Source organism: Elgaria multicarinata, chromosome 17 (genome assembly GCF_023053635.1).
Source record: "Elgaria multicarinata webbii isolate HBS135686 ecotype San Diego chromosome 17, rElgMul1.1.pri, whole genome shotgun sequence".
Lineage (NCBI taxonomy): Eukaryota > Metazoa > Chordata > Lepidosauria > Squamata > Anguidae > Elgaria > Elgaria multicarinata.
In genome coordinates, this window is record NC_086187.1 from 16777405 (window position 1) to 16796528 (window position 19124).

The following is a 19124-nucleotide window of genomic DNA, read 5'->3' on the forward strand; positions in this document are numbered from 1 at the left end:
CAGGATTGCAGCCTGGGCGCCCTGTAACTAGATACTGAAAAGCAATTGCTTTCAAATACTCAACCTCCAAACATCTCGTTATTTTGACAAACTTTGCACAGACATTTTGCATAATTTACAGTTCAACCTTTATTTATTGCATTTCTATACTGCCCAATAGCCGAAGCTCTCTGGGCGGTACAACCTTATCCAAGTCTGCTTATAAGTTAAGTCACGAAGAGTCGGAAGCGACTGAACGAATAAACAACAACAAACATTGAGTTTAAGGGGTGGTGACGGCCGACAGAACGCTCTGGCGTCGGCTGGTCCATGAAGTCACAAAGAGTCGGAAGCGACTGAAAGAATAAACAACAAATATATATTTACAAGCATATTGGCCATATATTTTGCCATATCAGTTACAATACTTGCATGTGAACTGTGTGTAGTATACTCATACACACAGTTCATAAGCATGCATTGAAATTGATATATTCAAATCAAATCACTTTTCCCCCCTTTCCTCTTTTTTGCTTTTTTACAATAAAAATATTATTTAAATAGGGACTTACTCCCAAGTAAATGGGAATAGGTTTGCACCCTTAAAAAATATTATGGGATAAGCTTCCGTGGAGCTTACTTCACCAGATGCAAGGAGTATGTGATCTGCAGTTATCAGGTATGTGTGTGTGTGTAAATAGACATCTGCATGGGTGTAAACGGGGGACAATGTACAGGTTGTAGTAAAGGGACAACAGAATTTAAAAAAACCAAAACCACCTGCAATTCAATTCGTGCTTGAAATAGAACTGACACTTCGCAACAGCGATGGGTGAAAACGCAGGGGGGATCTACACTACTGCTTTTAAATAGGGTGACCATATGAAAAGGAGGACAGGGCTCCTGTATCTTTAACAGTAATGTAGAAAAGGGAATTTCAGCAGGTGTCAATTGAAGAGGGAGAAATTCCCTCTTCAGCACAACAGTTAAAGCTACACTAGCTATAGTAGAGTGGCCAGATACAAAAGAGGGCAGGGCTTCTGCAGCTTTAACTGTGTTGATGAAGAGAGAATTTCATCCCCTTCAATTGACACCTGCTAAAATTCCCTTTTTTACATTACAGTTAAAGATACAGGAGCCCTGTCCTCCTTTTCATATGGTCACCCTACTTTTAAAGCACTTAGAAAACGTTTTGAAAACTCTATATGCAGTGTGTCCTGGGCCCAAACAGTTGTCAAAACTGTTATAAAGCGCTTTAAAGCGCTTAAAACCCCGCAGTCAGTTTGCGTAAACGAACACCTGTCGCGGACCAGGAGACCTGATTTAAACGCCCCCCTCACACGGTCCATTGGGAACCGGAAGTGTGGGGAGGGTTTCCCCGAAAGCGTGACCCTTCGTTCCCTTTGGTGAGGGGAGAGCGGAAGTGACTGTTCACTTCCGGGGCGGAGCGAGGCCCGTTTTGTCAGTGCGTGAGCGCTGCGCACATGAGGAGCATGGCTGGGGGAGAGGTGGCGGAGGAGGAGGAGGCCGTGGTTGCAGGAGCACAGCCGTGGGAGCTGGACGGCAGGCGGGACCCTTGAAGCGGGGCAGCAGTTCGTGGAAAAGCCCAGCCCAGAAAGAAGGTAGAGGCCGCAGGGAAGGGGAGGTTGGTCGGCGGGTGGGCGAGCTGAGGGTCGGCGTTGCCTCATTACATTCGCATCTTGCCTTGCAGGCCAAGAAACTCAAGCTGGTATACACGGCTCTCCCCCCACCCCCGCGACTCGCTTTTTATCCTCACAACAACCCTGTGAGGTAGGCTAGGCTGAGAGAGGGAGTGTGGTCTTAAGAACGTAAGATGAGACCACGGGTCCATCTAGTCCAGCACTCTGTTCACACAGCAGCCAGCCAGCTGTTGAACAGGGACCCACAAGCAGGACGTGAGTGGAGCAGCACCCTCCCACCCATGTTCCCCAGCAACTGGTGCACACAGGCTTACTGCCTCAGATGCTGGAGGTAGCATACAATCATCAGGGCTAGTAGACATTGATAGCCTTACTCGCCAGGAATTTAGCCAACCCCCTTGTGAAGCCGTTCAAATCGGTGGCCATCGCTGCGTCTTCTGGTAGCGAGTTCCATAGTTTAACACAGTGGTTCTCAAAGTGGGTGGTACCGCCCCCTTGGGGGCGGTGGGATTGCATAGGGGGGTTTAAGAGGCAATGGGGTGGCAGGGGGGCGCTTGAGGTGGTCTTTTCCGAGAAGCGCCTCTCCAGAAGGTCTTAAAACCCAGGGACATTTTTATGGGAGAAGGTAGTTTGGTCCCAAGCCATATAGGGGAAGAAGAATCCACACATGTATTAATACCGTTTAAGAAGAGTCACTTTAATGGTGAATTGAAATGTTTCAAAAGCACCAAACCACTAATGAAGAGACATACCCTGCTTGGTGTGCCCCGCCACGCCGGCTGTAAAACAGGTGTTTGCTTTCTTTTCCCTCCCTCCCTCCCTCCCTCGGCAAGCCTGTGGTGGGTGCTTCGGATTTTGAATAAATATTCAATTAATTGTTACTGTTTTGAATTTTATTATTATCTTCCTTAGTGGGTCGTTGAAAACCGCTATTCCGAATAATGATTTTTATAGTGTAGGGTAGGGGGCGCTGGGCATGAGTTTGTGGAACCAAGGGGGTGGTTACCTGAAAAAGTTTGGGAACCACTGGTTTAACAATGCACTGTGTAAAGAAGTCCTTCCTTTTATCTGTCCTGAGTTAAGTCCTGAATCTATCCTGAATTGAACCAAGAACAAACCCTGGTTTATAACCCTAGCTTGTAAAGTGTTCAACAAACCAGGTGTCTAGAGGCTGGATGTCATAACTTTAATTTCCTGGTTTGTTAAGCCACTCATCTTAGTAGGAAGGCCCAGGTGGGAACAAATGAGATGTGTGTACCAGCATGCAGTTCATCCATAGTAAGCTAGGATTTGCCACCATTGTGAATTAATTGCAGGTAGTGTGTTCAATCTCCTACTTTCATTTATTATTATTTTTAGAATTTCTGACATGCTGGCTGCGGATGAATTTCTGATATCGCCACCAAGGAAGACAGTCAGATTTGGTGGTACACTGGAAGAGATCTTGCTGAAATACCAAAAGGTAACATTAATATGTTTGGGTGTTTTGCAAAGAAAAGTATGGACTGTATTGGTAGTATTTCTTAGGCGTGTTCATTGTTTTATCATTTTTAAATTAATTGAAGTAAAGAGATAAATCTGAGAATTTTGGGGGAGGACTGATTTGAGTTATATGTACTGCAAAACCATTTTTTTTGGCACACAAAATTAGCAGAAGATAAATACATTAGGTTTCTCTAAAGAGTGCTTCTCCATTTGGGGTAGTATCTGTATTGGCTCTATAGGTATGTTTAGTGGTGACAGAATAAGCTGTTGATGTAAGGCAGTATAACTTGTCAGGATACAATTTGTTGCTTTTTTGTCTTAGGGTGAGATAACTGACTTCAGTTTGTTGAAGAATCAGCTGTTGGATCCAGACATAAAAGTAAGCTGTTTTCCATCATAGTATTTCAGAAATTTACAGTCACTAAACTTAGGAAAAAAATGAGACATATGAACAAGCTGTGTTCATTTTGAGTTGTTTGTACTGTGTAAAACTATAGCTAATAATTAGTGGTGGATCTGAACATTATCTGACCACAGCTTGTAATATGAATCCAGGCAGGCTCATAATGCTCAACTTGACAGTGAACAGTGTCAGCTTTTTATTTTTGAAAATGGCCCAATTAGTAAATGTTTGGGCATCAGATAGTGTTCAACTATTAAAGCAAAATCGGTTCTGTTTTAAGGATGACCAGATTATTAACTGGCTTCGTGAATTCCGGTCTTCAGTTACGCAATTGACCAAGGAGTTTGAATATCTTGTCACAATCGTGTTGGTAAGAATGCGCTGGTTTTATCGGATATTCAAGTAGGTTTTGATTTAGTCTGCACTGCGCATGTTCTAATTCCTTGTACATAACAATGCAGAAGCTGCCATGGCTGAGAAGAAGCCAAGCGGTGGTGGAAGAGTACTTGGCTTTCCTGAGTAACTTAATGTCTGCACAGACAATCTACCTCAGACCATGTCTTGCAATGATTGTCTCCCACTTCGTACCACGTGAGTTTTTCCCTCCTTCCATTTATCTTCTGTTGTTTGTTGAGCAGAATTTCGTTCTGACTCTTGCTTGCAGAGTTTATTTTTTATCTTGCATCTTTGGACAACTGAAATGTCGTTCATATAATTATTTCAACTCAAAGCCTACGTTCGCGCATTATGCTAAGCAGAAAGAAGGCACTGTGACCCGTGTACGCACTCTCTAACCTCTCTTTTCTCTTCCTCCTGGGTGGCCATGTACATACTCTATCCCCTCTCTTCTTCCTGTGTGGCCAGGAGGACAACTTGGGAAGCATTTACTAAGCCATGGTTAGGCTGCTAACCCTTTTGCAGCACGTGGTTAGCAAGCTTGTTCAAACCAGGGTTATGTAGCAACCATGGTTAGGAATGGTTCACACGACACACTGTACACCATGTTTTGCTCAAAATGCTTAACCATCATGACTTCGCGTGTTGTCTCAATATGGTCACATGTTTGAAGTTGGTTTGTTTTGAAACCGAACATAGTTAACTGTTAAACCATGATCTCTCGTCTAGACAACATGACCAGGCACGTTTTGGGGTCACTGAAAGTAAAAGCTTTCCAAGTCATTCTCGAGGCTGCCCAAGAGGAGGAGGTAGTGTGTGTGACTTCAAGACATGCTGCAGTTTCTTCCTACATGTAAATGTTGTGCTAAGCCATGGTTAAAACAGTTGAAGTGTTGTCATTTACGAGTAATTTAATCTAAATCAAAGCAAATTAGATTTTTTAAAAAAAATATATGTTAAATGCATTGTTAAAATCCAGTAGCTAGTAATCGCTACAATGTATTTACTTAAAATAACGTATATCCTCCCTTTCGGCTGTTAAAAGGGTTCCCAAGGCTTGCAATTGCAAAACGGATAGGAATTTCTTGGGCCTGTTCAGACGATACTCTCCCTGCAACCTCGATGAACTAATAAATATTGAGATTGTTTGAACATGGAATCTTCCCTCCCTTACAGTCCAAACCTTGCTTCATAGTGTGATTAAGGTGATCTTATGTTCAAATAAATATGGTATCTCCTAGTTCACGCATTATGTTCTATCCATGATGTGGGGGGGGGGGTTTACAGAAAATGCTTTTTTATTAACCCAAGACTCAGCCTCAATCTTGGCTTGTGTAAAGGTTGTGGGGAGGGTTGTCATTTGAACAAACCATAAGTATTTTAGTCATAACTGCCTGCTGTATTTTAACTGAACAGTGAGCATTTTCCACTTGCCATTATGTTGAAAATTATTCAGAAATCTGTTTATAACCCAACTCTAGGTGTATGTGAACCCCCTGGTCGCAAAATTAGGGTGCAAACCTATGCTGTGCTGGCTGGGGTATGTTGGGACTTGTAGGAATTTTTTCTTCTAAACATGCATAGGATTGCACCCTTAAGAACATAAGAAGAGCCATGATGCTGGATCAGACCAAGGGTCCATCTAGTCCAGCACTCTGTTCACACAGTGGCCAACCAGCCATTGGCCAGGGATAAACAAGCAGGATATAGTGCAACAGCTCCCTCCCACCCATGTTCCCCAGCAACTGGTGCACACAGGCTTACTGCCCCGGGTACTGGAGGCAGCACACAACCATCAGGGTTAGTAGCCATTGATAGCCTTTGCCTCCAGGAACTTATCCAAACCCCTTTTAAAGCCATCCAAATTGGTGGCCATCACCACATCCTGTGGTAGTGAGTTCCATAACTTAACTATGTGCTGTGTGAATCATCTTAATCATCTTTTAAAGTTCGTCTTTGCTTATTAACACATTGAGAACATTAACTTAAAAGGAGACTAGAATCATATGGAAAGTGGGATAAATTATATATATAGGAATACTTTTAATACTAGAATATTTTATAATGCGTAATTTGCTAACTAGGCCTTTAAGTGGCATTATCATTTTGAACCTGATTTGGCTAAATATCGTGCACTGATACAACAATCCTGTTTCCACCTAGCTCGAATAATCATACAAGAGAATGGTGTGGACATCTCTGACTCAGACGATGATGAAAGTGAGTAGTAACTTCATATATAATGAAATACTGTAACACTATTTGCCTTTTATGCATATTACTTCCATTTTCATACGCTAGGGCTTACGTTGCAATAGTGTGTAACTGTGTTTAGGACTGCGAGGGCTAAGGGTGAAATCTGGTGCTCTCGAATAGTTGTGATTTCTCATGGACTGAAAGCTGGACTCTATTCAATTATCAGCATTTCCACCAAGAATTTCTCTACTTCCCTTTTAAAGCCAACTAAGATAGTGACCATCACTATTCAAGTACGTTAGATGTAAAGATTAAGTGGTATTATAGCAGCAAAACAATATACCTTAAGAAATTAGAACGGTGCACCAGGGAAATCTAAAATATAGATCAATTTATACTATTATTTATTTGTTTATTACATTTCTATACCGCCCCCTAGCTGAAGTTCTCTGGACGGTTTACAAAAGATGTACATGCTAGCTGATTTTCAATTCTTGCAGATGTTCCTGAGGGCTTCAACACCTGCCATAGAGCATTACAAACAATTGTAAGATACGTCCCTCTGTAAGTACATTTTGTTGTTTATTCGTTCAGTCGCTTCTGACTCTTCGTGACTTCATGGACCAGCCCACGTTATTTGATTAAATATGTCCCCTTAAGTTAATGTGTATTCTTTTCCATCTACTAATAAATTCAAAGGACCTGAAATGCACTTAGGATAACTGGGCTTCCTACATGTATGCTTCAAGCAACAAGCACACCTGAAACGGTCTTATTTTGTAGATCAAAAGATGTCTGCCCTCTGAATTAGGGGAGGGGGAACTTAATATCAATATCTTATGTTAAAAGCCTCCCTAATTATGTTAAGGTAAAATACTATGAAAAATTCAAAAAGAAAATTTCCTAACTCCATATCATCCAATTTGGATGGGAAGCAATTTTTGTATGTCATTTATATGCCTTCCACTATTAAAACCCTTACTCCTGGCTTTCGCCAAGCTTCATTGAGTGTTCACGCTTATGGTAAAACTTCTATTTCCTATGTTGCAGGACGCCACAATTTCTCATGCCAGTGCTCGTCAAAAGATTTCCCTTCATCAATAAATCAGAAAGGACTCTGGTAAGTGATCAGAATTTTTAAAATGTTTCCCCTCTCTGCATCTAGTATTGGTATAGTGCTCAAGGGACAGGAGGAAAAACGGAAATAAATTCTTTAAGAAATTCCGATCTGTGGTGGGCTGAATATACCAACTGAAGGGGCTTATACAGCTGCAGCACTTAAATTCTCAGTGTTCTCTCAAATATGTGGTATGTGGTTCTTTATCTTTCATTTACAATTATTATTATTTTTTGTGGGAAAACCTTCCATTACAGCAATGTTATGTGCATAACCTGCTACGGATTACTGGATACATCCCAACACTGAGACATGACATTTTGGAGCTGGTTATTGAAAGGCTATTAAAGATGGATGTAAGTATAGAAATGCAGTGAGTTTCTGTTACATAAAATGGCTCCACTGTTTCACTTCTTGGTATGAGCTTCTAGTAAAAGATACTGGTCCATACAGTCTAAAATGGGTCCAAACGCGTTCCCTGGCATCAGTTCTTAAGGTCCCTGCCCGGACCTTAAGATCATCCACAGGGCTCCTTCTCCGTGAGCCCCTGCCAAAGGAAGTGAGGCAGGTGGCTACTAGGAGGAGGGCCTTCTCTGCTGTGGCACCCCCGCTGTGGAACGAGCTCCCCAGGGAGGTTCGCCTGGTGCCTACACTGTACTCCTTCCATCGCCAGCTGAAGACCTTTTTATTTTCTCTGTATTTTAACACCTAATTTAACTTAAATTTAAATTTTGCTGTTTTAATTCCATATTTTAACCTATTTCAATTTCTGCTGTGTGGTTTTATCCTGGTTGTGCTTTTTATATTGTATTTGTGTTTTTAGACTGTTGATTGTTTTATTACGCTGTTTTATGGTTTTAATTTTTGTGAACCGCCCAGAGAGCTTCGGCTATTGGGCGGTATAAAAATGTAATAAATAAATATATAATAAATAGTGCAGCCCTGCTGCTGGGGTGCTGAAATTTGGTGATGCAGCAACAAAAAAAGGGCAAGCCAAGTTGTAGTGGCAAACCGCAACGGAAGCTGAAAGGGGACAAATTTAGCTTGAAAGCAAACTAAATTTGTCGCTTTTAAGCTTACATTGCAAACCACTTTTTTTAATTGCAGCAGAGGCATGAGTGCAAGGGGAGGGATCTGGAGCATGGAATGTGTTCCCTGGAAAACCCCCCCCCCAAAAAATAGCTCACTCTGGTCTAAAATCAATCTTACTTTTATAAAAAAATTGAATGAATAGATGAGATGGTTGTATCCAACTGCTACAATGTCTTTACAACAGGTGAGTGCCCCCAGGAAAGATATCGAAGCTGCTGAAGTTGTAAGTGAGGAGACCTCCGAGGCAGGACTCTTTGACATGGCAAGTTTGCTTGTTAAGCACTGTTGTTAAAAATTACAAACATAAACTTTTTGGTGCAACAGTTTTGAGCTTATGGGACGGAATATTGGTTAGCTTTGTAGCTGGATGCTCTCTTTCTCAGCGGGCCTGTTCAGATGACACGCTAAGCCATGGTTAGGCCGCTAACCCTTTTGCAGCAAATGGTTAGTGAGCATATTTAAACCGTGGTGATGTAGCCACCATGGTTAATAATAATAATAATATATTTATTTATTTATTACCTGCCTCTCCCTCTGGATCAAGGCGGGGTACAACACAAATAAAAACACCATAAAATACATACAACTAATTCGAACGTTTAAAACCAGTGCATCATTAAAAGCAGCACACCATTAACAAGAAGGAAAGGAAAGGAACCTCTCGTGCAAGCACTGAGTCAATACTGACTCTTGGAGGGATGCCAGCTTTCGCTGATGTTTTCTTGGCAGGCCTTATAGCGGGGTGGTTTGCCGTTGCCTTCCCCGGCCGTTATTATCTTTCCCCCAGCTAACTGGGTACTTATTTTACCGACCTTGGGAGGATGGAAGGCTGAGTCGACCCGAGCCGGCTGCCTGAAAGCAGCTTCCGCTGGGATCGAACTCAGGCCGTGGGGAGAGTTTCAGCTGCAGAAACTGCTGCTTTACATCTTAAAATTCAAATGGGTAGGCCTGCCAGAAGAGATCACTCTTTTTGGCTTTCTTAAATTCTGGAAGACTATTAAGTTGACGACTCTTTCCCAGCAAGCCATTCCAAGATGGTTAGGAATGGTTCACATGACACGCTAAGCCATAATGTTTAGTTCAAAGTGCTTTACCGCTGTGGCTTAGCTTGACCCTCTGTAACAGGGTCTCTGTGTATGTGTGAAACAGCTACTTTATTTTACAGGATGAAGATGGAGAAAAGCCAGAAAAGCGTGACATGATGGCTCATCCCATTGCAGAACGCCTGGACATCCTGATGATTATATTGTTTTCATATGTTAAGGATGTCTGCCATGTTAATGGTAATAAATTTAAGCACTAACCTGCTGAAATTCTTTCTCTGGGATTGATCGGTAGTGAGGAGGCAACGGAGATCATAGAATCATAGAATAGTAGAGTTGGAAGGGGCCTACAAGGCCATCGAGTCCAACCCCCTGCTCAATGCAGGAATCCACCCTAAAGCATCCCTTACAGGGTTGTCCAGCTGCCTCTTGAATGCCTCTAGCATGGGAGATAGAAGCTGGAACTCCCTGCTACGGGATTTTGGTACATAGTGTTGGAGGAAGAATTAAGACTAAAGTGGGGAGGTAGAGAGGCAAGCTTTGAAGTGACATGCACCTGTAGATATTGCCTCTTCAGGCTTTGGAACTTTTCCCACATCTGGTGTATACCAAACATACCATCAGAACCCATATTGGCTCGCCTGGCGCCGACATTGTTATGTTTCAGGCGCCAGGTCAAGACTTTCCTCTTCTCTCAGTCAGGCATTTAACGGCATTGAATGCTAAGTTTGTTTTTTAATGGAGCCCAGAATTGTTGTTTTAAATGGCTGCTGCTGTTTTTATACTGTTGTTTTTATGTCTCTGATAGTTTTTAAAATTTGTATACTTTTAATGTTTACTGTTTTTAGCTTTTGTGAACCGCCCAGAGAGCTTCGGCTGTGGGGCGGTATATAAACGTAATAAAATAAATAAATAAATATTGGTTCTAGAGCAGTCCAGCTTGTCAGTTCCATATGTATCAGAGGAAGTGCCCAATGCAGAGTAATGCAATGCCTTCTGATTGGGTGGTTCATGGCCACCAATTTGGATGGCTTTAAAAGGGGGCTGGATAAATTCCTGGAGGAGAAGGCATTAAATGGCTCCTAGTCCTGATGGCTAAGTGCAACCTCCAATATTGGAGGCAGTAAGCCTGTGTGGATCATTTGCTGGGGAACATGGGTGGGAGGGTGCTGTTGCACCATGTCCTGCTTGTGGGTCCCTGGTCGACAGCCGGTTGGCCACTATGTGAACAGAGTGCTGGACTAGATGGACCCTCAGTCTGATCCAGCATCAGGGCTCTTCTTATGTTCTTATGGTGTAAAAGTGGTGTGTCTTCCAGCACTTAACAATACCTTTTTTGAGTTTATTAGCAGAATAGCGGAGAAACGCATTGGAAATTTTTAATTATCAGTCAATGTTTTTAAAGGCGTGTCCTATCTCTTAGCACAATACCATAGTAATAGAAGCATTTTTTTCTCTCCTAGGGAAACTTGATATTGGCAAAACCAAGGACTTATATCGAGATCTGGTGGCTATATTTGATAAGCTAATTTTGCCAACCCATGGCTCGTGTCATGTGCAGTACATCATGTTCTACCTCTGCAGCTTGAAATTGGTGCGTGCAGTCAAACATTTTCCTATGTCTACTTACTGGACCATTTTGACCAAGGACTACACTTCTATGTTTCTTGTCCTCTTGCTGTTACTTCTTCATCATCAGTTCTTTAATCATCATAAAGAGTGACCCTGTGACCAAGGGGGGATCTATACTACTGCCTTTAAAGCGCTTTTAAAACGTTTTGAAAACTGTATATAAAGTGTGTCCTGGGCCCCAACAGTTGTCAAAACCATTATAAAGCGCTTTAAAGCAGTAGTGTAGATCCCTCCCAAATGTCATGGAACCATAGTTGAGTATGACTTGTTTAAAAAAAGCCAGCTTCATAGCCCATGGTTTCATGTTGGCTTGTTTCAAATGAACCATAGTTAAGACAATCACTGAGGTCTTCGGAGGGCATGCTCCTGGGGGTTCCACGTGGACCTGTGGCCCGATTGGAATCCACCAGGAGAAGAGCCTTTAGTGTGGTGGCCCCTTCTCTGTGGAAGTCGCTGCCCCTGGAGGTCAGGCAGGTGCCACCACTTCTGTTTCAAGACACCTTCCTCAACAGACTAGCCGCTGTTTTTCTGGTTCCTTTTTTTAAAAATTGAACAACTTTTGCTTTTTATATCTTTCTTTTACTGTTTATAGCTATGTTCACCACTCTGGAATCTGTGTTAGATAATTGAGTGGTATATAAATATTGTAAACCATCATCATCCAAAACAGAAGATTCTGAACTCCTTCTTGTTGGCCACACTGGCAGATAAGAGGGGATATATGTGAGGCCAAGGCCTCTTCTGTGCCTGTTTTTGTCATGCTAAGCTATAGATATGTCTGAACTAAGCTAAGAGTGATTAGCCCAAAGTCATCCCATGAGCTTGATAGCTACTGGGGATTTGAATCCGGGGCTCGCCACTCATGGGCCAATACTTCAGCTGCTCCACCACATTGGCTCCAAGGTGATGCTGTGATGGAGGTATCCTTTGAGCGAGGATCCCTTCCATCCCAGGTCACTTCATTCGTTTTATTTCTCTACTGCCTAGCGGTTTACAAAAATTACAAACTGTAATATGAAAAAAATAGAACGTGCGAAATTTAAAAACCATTTTAACTGCTAAAAACACTTGCATTAATGCTGGGACCGGATAAAACAACTGATACTAAAATCTCATCATGTTCCATCAAATGCCTGGGAGTAGCACTCTGTTTGCTGGGTCTGACGTGTGAGAGTTAATTGCTGAAACAAAAAAAATACTTCTGAATTTTTCTGGTGAGGGTGTTTTTAATAAACAGTGTTTTTAATAAACAGGCTTTATTAAAAATTCTGGAGGCAAAGTGCTTTTGTTGCGCATTTTCAAAATATTGTTGGCCAGTTAAAATTCCGGGGTCTACTTTTGCTAGTTGCTCTGGCCTGTTTTCTCCCACCAAAAATTTGAAGCGGGGTAGCCTGTTTGCTGGCATCACTAAAATGTGCTAATCCCTCCATCATCCCCTTTTAAGGAACAACTGTGAACAGACTTTGATGGCTACATATAACAAAGCGTAATTATTGCCTACACAAAAATTGTAAGGTCTTTGAGAGATGCTGCTCCCAACATATGTAGGTATTATTATTATTATTACTGATACTACTACTATACTGCCCCATAGCTGAAGCTCTTCACTATACAGAAAAACGTACATCTAAAAACAACTCTTAAGCTGTCAACTGAAGCTTAAAAATAGATCCGGGACCAGTTAAGCTCATCACATATTGCTAAATGCCTGGGAAAAGAGAGGGGTCTTGACCTGACGCCAAGAAGATAGCAGTGCTGGCCCTAGGCCAACGATTTCCACGTTAGGGAAATCATGCCATAATTGGGGGGCCACCACGGAGAAGGCCCTCTCCCGAGCCTCCCTTGCAGTAGGCACCCAGAGGAGAACGTTAGATGGCTACAGGAGATCAGGCAGTGAAAGCTGGCTATTTCTGTAAGAAGTGATTGGGGCCAACAGGTGATGTCTGTGGATCTTGTCGCCCTGGCCTTCATGTGTTGCGGGTGTGTGCTCTGTCTCCTAGGGGGTCGCAGAAGCGTTTGTGGAGCACCTTTGGAAAAAGCTTCAGAATCCAAATACTCCCGCCGTGATCAGGCAGGCAGCCGCGAACTACGTCGGCAGCTTTTTGGCCCGGGCAAGGTTTATTCCAGTTGTGTAAGTAGCTCACCAGAGTCCTTTAAAAGAATATCTAATCTGCTGTGGAAAGTAAACCGGGGTGGGGGGTGGGTGGGGAATAGAACACTTGGCTACAGCGGAGGCTGGCGGCTCCCATTTCAGTAGGGCTGTGAATCCATTCTGGGTTTTAGCCAGAACCAGGCAGAGCTCTAAAGGAGCTATCTAAGGTACTGAGCCTACTTTGGGGCTCAGCTTCAGCACCTTGGAGATCTCCTTTAGAATCCTAGCTAAAAACCCGGAATGGATTCACAGCCTCGCTGAAATTGGGGGCACCAGCCTCCACACTTGGATAGCGAAGGATTTGCTTGCTCAAATGTTTGGGAGGAAATCGGGGCCCGTTAAACTATGCTGCAGGGTGGACAACTTCCAGCAGTTGTGGGGCGGGGAGGGTGGCGTCCTTACAATCTCCACTGCCAAAACTGCTGAGAAGAACATAGAGACCCTGTCGCGCCCTGTACGAGCGGACCTGGTTCTGTTGGGCCTTTGCCCTCACTAGGTTTCCTCTCCCGTTGCAGTACGGTGAAAGCCTGCCTGGACCTGCTGGTGAGCTGGCTGCACCTCTACATCGACAACCAGGGCACAGGGGCGAAGGCTTTCTGCGACATGACCCTTCATCGTCCCTTCTATGCCGCTTGCCAGACTGTGTTCTACGTGGTCATCTTTCGCCACAAGCAAATCTTGGACGGCAGCCTGAAGAAAGGCGAGTGGGGTAACAGTATTCAGGAAGAATGTGGTGATGGAGCTGGGCTGGGCTGCATTCTTATTCCGGCATGCTTTCTGGGGGAAATGTTGGGCCCAGTTCAGGCCTGGAAGTGGCTGCATGAGCAGGTGTTTGAAACACAGCGATAGGCTGATCGTTCTCCATAGTAAGTCATCCACATGAAGCCGTTCCCAGCGCTGTTCTGGTGACTTCTGGGCCAGTTCACATGACACAGTGGCTTATCCTGGGTTAATTAACCCCAATTAGCACTGGCACATGTGGGGCACGTGCAGCCACCACTTTGAATATGCAACCTCTGCTTCAGGGTTGCAGCCTGTCATGCGAACCTGGCCATCGTGGCTTAATTGAGGGTTTAACAACCCGCACTTAACCCAACGGCTAATCAAGGGTTAAGTGTGGGTGTTTAGCCCTTGATTAAGCCACAATGTCCAGGTTTGCACGGTAGGCTGCGCGCCCCCCCCCAATTGTCCTGATCAGAAATTGCATATACGATACGGCTGCCAAACACACCGGGGGGGGGGGGGAATCATGGGTTAATTAACCTGCCTTGTCATGCGAACCGGGTCCATGCCAGGTCAAATCCTTGGCTGTTTTGCAGTGTTCATTGACAGGACAAGGTGGAAAGCTGGGGAGGTATGGCTCAGTGTTCAGAATTTTGCAGGCAACGAGATCCAGGTTCATAGAACTTGGGGAACAGCAGCCTTGGTCAGGATTACTTGGGGAGGCCTGTGAGTACATGCATGTTGCCATGGTCCCACTCACCAGCCACCCAGCCCACTCGAAGCAGTCCCCGAAGGGTTCTGTGGGGGCCGACGAGGCCCCTGACCACCCCCCAGAAGGTTTTTCCATCCCGAGGTAGACAATAATAGGCTAGATGCACCAATGGTCTGGTCCAGTAGAAGGCCGTTTCCTATGTTTCTGGTCTTTCCAATTGAAATAGATCAGGCTGACATAGCTGGGGGAGATTTCAGCTCAAGCATTAGGAGAGCGGCTGCCAGTAGAAAATGTGCAGCTGGGTAGACCGATGGTCTGACTCACTCTAGGTTTGACTCATGCTGTGACAGCCCTACTTGTTCCTATCAACGCTTCATGTTTGCCTACCGAGAAGCCATTCTTGACTAGGCTTCCCTGCTGCAGATGTATGTTATAGAATCATAGAATACTGAGTTGGAAGGGGTCTCTAAGACCATCAAGTCCAACCCCCTGCTCAATACTGGAATCCACCTTAAAGCATCTCTGACAGATGGCTGTCCAGCTGCCTCTTGAAGGCCTCTAGGGTGGGAGAGCCCATGACCTCCCTAGGTCATTGGTTCCGTTGTTGTACTGAGCTGTGATGGACTACATTCCAACACATCTGAAGGTCACCAGAGGTCATAGAATTATAGAATCGAGTTGGAAGGCGACTCTTAAGGCCTTCAAGTCCAACCCCCTGCTCAATGCAGGAATCCACCTTAAGGCATCCCTGACAGATGACTGTCCAGCTGCATCTTGAAGGCATCTAGTGTGGGAGAGCCCACGACTTCTCTAGGTCATTGGTTCCATTGTCATACCGCTCTAATGGTCAGAAAGTTTTTCCTGATGTCCAGCCGGAACCTGGCTTCCTGTAACTTGGGCCCGTCCTCTAATGCAAACATTTTTTCTCGTGTAATATCCAAAGCAGCCCTAAACCTCATTTGTATTGTGAAAAATCAAAAGAGTGCACCATTTAGGACAAAGGACATACCCCCCCGATCTAAACAATAAATGTTTGTTTATCCCTTTTCTTTGAAGGCCTCGCGTTCCTGCAGAACTTAAACTTTGAGCGCATCGTTATGTGTCAGTTGAACCCCCTGAATGTTTGCTTGCCTTCCATTGTGAATTATTTTGCTGCCGTGACCAGGTAGGTGTCTTTATTTTCTCTCTTGAATAGTTACGTAGAGTAACCATTGTTAATAGATTGCAGAAAAATGCATGTGTAGACCACAGCTTCCATCATCCACAGCTTCCATCATCCACAGCCCAACACACCTGTAAGGTACCAAATTGGGGACAGCCGAGATAAGCGATTCAAGGTACCAACTCTTTCATGAGAGTTTGAGTGGTCAGAGCTCAGAAGCTCAGAAGATCTGGCTTTTCTTCCCCGCTTGCCCTTGAAGCTTGCTGGGAGACTTTAGGCTAGTCTGATTCTCAGCCTGGCCTACCTCACAGGGTTGTTCTGGGGGTTAAATGGAGAGGAGGAGGCCCGTGTAAGCCACGTTGGGTCCCATGCAAGAGAGAAATAAGTGGCATATAAAGACGATAACAAATAAAATATAAAGAAGTTCCATAAAGAGACTTCAGGAGACAGTTCTGGGAGGCGGGGGAGCAAAAGTGAGTAGGTCCAGGGGCAGCGTGCTCTCTTTTCTCGGCCCGTGATGGACTTGTACAAGAAGTTGATGAAATGTTTGGATTCTGCGTTTCTTTTTTTCTTTTCTTTTTTTTAAGAATTACTTTTTATAAATACACTAATACAATGTACAATAATCACAACAGCACAAGACAAAAAAAACATAATACATAACTTGATTAACCTTATAACATTTCTAATTGATATTTTTACATCATTACATAACATAAAGTGCACTCCCATCTGTTCCTGTTTCCAAAATCTCATTGATTCTTCTGGAGGTGGTCTTCCACTCCCCCTAGATAATACATATTCTAGGAACTGATTCCAAATTCCCTCAAAATCGTTCGTTTTTGTTACCCCCCTTCTTACTTTTATATTACATGTCAATTTATCATTTATAGCAATATCCCAAATCTCTTTGTACCAGTCCTCAACATGATAATCTCCTTGCACCTTCCAGTTCCTAGATATGATCAACCTTGCTGCTGTCAGCAAATTCATTATCAGTTCTTTTGTTTCTTTATTACATTTTAAATCTCCATATAATGATAGCAATGCCACTGTAGGTGTCTCTTCAATCTCCATTCCCGCTATATCATTTATCTCTTTAAACACCATTTCCCACATTTTTTGAACAAATTCACATTCCCACCACATATGTAAATACGTTCCTTTTTCTTTACATCCTCTCCAGCAATTTGCTGAATACAGCTTGTTTATTTTATTTAATCTCACCGGGGTTAGATACCACCTCCATAAAATCTTAGAATAGTTCTCTTTTATCCTCACCAACATACTTCTCAACACTCTTTGCCTCCCTATTCCCTCCCAACTCCGTTGCCTCTGTGTTTCTGTTTCTCTCCTGTTTCCTCCCTTTAAAAGATCAAACTTCAGCCGGCTTTTCTCGCTTTCTTCCAGGAAGTACCAGATTGCATTCTGTGACACCATCATCGAGAGGAACAGGAGGGAGGTTTTGCCGATGGTCGTAAGCAGCTACGGGGGCGACTCCCTGGAGACTTGCACCAACCCCCTTGACACTTTTTTCCCGTTTGATCCTTACAGCCTCAGAAGGTATCGATTTTCAGAAATCAGACGTGCTTCTCACCCAGGCGCCTGGGCAACCCTGACAGATCATTCATGCATTCACATAAAGACATGCCTTCTTCCAGGATACTCCATTTCATTCCCCGTCACCCTCAGTTTTCCAGCCCCCACCAACCCGCTCCAACAATTGGTTGGTGTTTGGTGCCCACTGAGTCCAGTTGTGGGGTTTTCTAAAAAGTTTTTTTTGGGGGGGGGGGGGTGATATTCAGCGAACCTGGGAATACCTCCCTCTTGTTCATGAATGGTGCCATGTTGCCTTCATAAGGACTGGCACCTGGAGAATTGATTCTAGAACACGCTGATAAGATGTATCTATCTCCTCGCTTATCCTGCCCTTCCTCTGATGTCATGTTGCAATATCCTTTACAGATCCAAGGACATAATTGACCCTCTGTATCAGTCCTGGGAAGAGGAAAGTGCTGAGGACCTCAGAGAGGCTACAGACATCGCCAAGGAGGTGAGCGTTATCATTTCAACAACACCCAGGCCACCTCTAGTTCCGATGCAGCCTCTCTCCCTGTGTGTAATGATATTTATGGTTCAGGTCCCAGTTATCTGAAAGACCGTATTCTCCTTTATGAGCCTGCCCGTGCTTTGAGATCTTCTGGGGAAGCCCTTCTTTCAGTCCCATCACCATCACAGGTGTGGGAACACGGGAGAGGGCCTTCTCGGTGGTGGCTCCAGTGCTTTGGAACTCTCTTCCTGGGGAAGCTAGACTGGCTCCCTCCTTGATGGGCTTTCGGAAGCAGGCAAAAACTTCTTTGTTCTGGTAGGCCTTTGGCTAATAATCTGGGCCTCTGTGCTAAGGACTTTTAAAATCGTTGTGTATTTTAAATGTTTAATGTTTTAATATTGTAATATATTTAATATATTTTTAACTTTTGTATATTTCTTTTCATGGGTTTTAAAATGTATATGTTTTAAATTTTGTAAGGCCGCCTTGAGGCCCAGTATTGGGCAAAAGGCAGGATACAAATAAATCTAGTAGTGATGATGATGATAATAATAATAATAATTCTCCTGGCGTAAAATCCTCTACATAGTAGAGATTTATTTTTTAAAAAATTGAGACGCGTACCATTTCCCTATTTAAACAAGAGACGTTTTAACCTTTGCATTTGTTCGTGCAGAGCAAAAGTGAAGAGGAAGATGACTTCTTGAAAGGTGAAACTCCTCAAAATGACGGCCTGATTGGTATGCTGCCCGGCTCCTTTGACTCGGCTCTTCAGAGTCCAGAAACGCACATAGGGTCACCGCCAGGGCCATCTTCGCAGCTCTGACCTTCCGGGATCAGCCGGACAAAGACTTTGGGAAATCATCATTTTTAAGAAAGAGAATTGGGGGGGGGGGGACACTTTCTAAACGGAGTAAAAATGTGGGGGACAGGGACAAGGTGTGGGGAGCGTTCCTCTGTCTCACAGCGATGATTTGATCATCTTTTTTTTTACCGTACCTGAAAGAATCTTTAGGGAGAAGACCTGCTAGCATTCAGCATCATTTCCTTTTCATTTCTGCGTCTTGGTTTGCAAGAGCTCATCATATGTATTAAATATTTCGTGACTACGATCCGGAGAACTGTGCGGCTGTTTCTGCTTGTCCAGCCTGCTTCTTTTCTTTTTTTACTCCCACTTCCTTGGTGCAAAAACTGTGAACCACCCAGAGAGCTTCAGCTATTGGGCGGTATAGAAATGCAATAAATAAATAAATAAATTTCAAAAGCAGCTTGCTGTTCAGAGCCGAGAGCTGCCACTTGAGTTAAAACAGAACCACAATAG

General features: G+C 43.7%; 1 protein-coding gene across 1 annotated transcript; it reads left to right on the forward strand.

Annotated features, from left to right (window-relative positions):
- Positions 1 to 1437: 1437 nt before the first annotated feature.
- On the forward strand, positions 1438 to 18915 carry RRN3 (RRN3 homolog, RNA polymerase I transcription factor). Its single transcript, XM_063143108.1, has 18 exons — positions 1438 to 1601; positions 3000 to 3102; positions 3448 to 3504; positions 3809 to 3898; positions 3990 to 4119; positions 6088 to 6144; positions 6621 to 6684; positions 7171 to 7240; positions 7495 to 7593; positions 8514 to 8591; positions 9495 to 9612; positions 10836 to 10966; positions 13005 to 13135; positions 13672 to 13856; positions 15648 to 15756; positions 17164 to 17316; positions 17719 to 17806; positions 18480 to 18915. The coding sequence occupies exons 2-18, from the start codon at positions 3010 to 3012 to the stop codon at positions 18627 to 18629; spliced, it is 1803 nt and encodes a 600-aa protein (XP_062999178.1). The 5' UTR covers positions 1438 to 1601; positions 3000 to 3009; the 3' UTR covers positions 18630 to 18915.
- The last annotated feature ends 209 nt before the right edge of the window (positions 18916 to 19124 follow it).

Excerpts from the sequence above, each read along its gene's own strand:
- RRN3 (XM_063143108.1), top strand. The coding sequence starts at position 3,010 with ATGCTGGCTGCGGATGAATTTCTGATATCGCCACCAAGGAAGACAGTC. Across the intron at positions 6,685-7,170 it reads ATTGTAAGATACGTCCCTCT|GACGCCACAATTTCTCATGC; the intron begins GTAAGTACATTT and ends CCTATGTTGCAG. Across the intron at positions 17,807-18,479 it reads CTACAGACATCGCCAAGGAG|AGCAAAAGTGAAGAGGAAGA; the intron begins GTGAGCGTTATC and ends TTGTTCGTGCAG.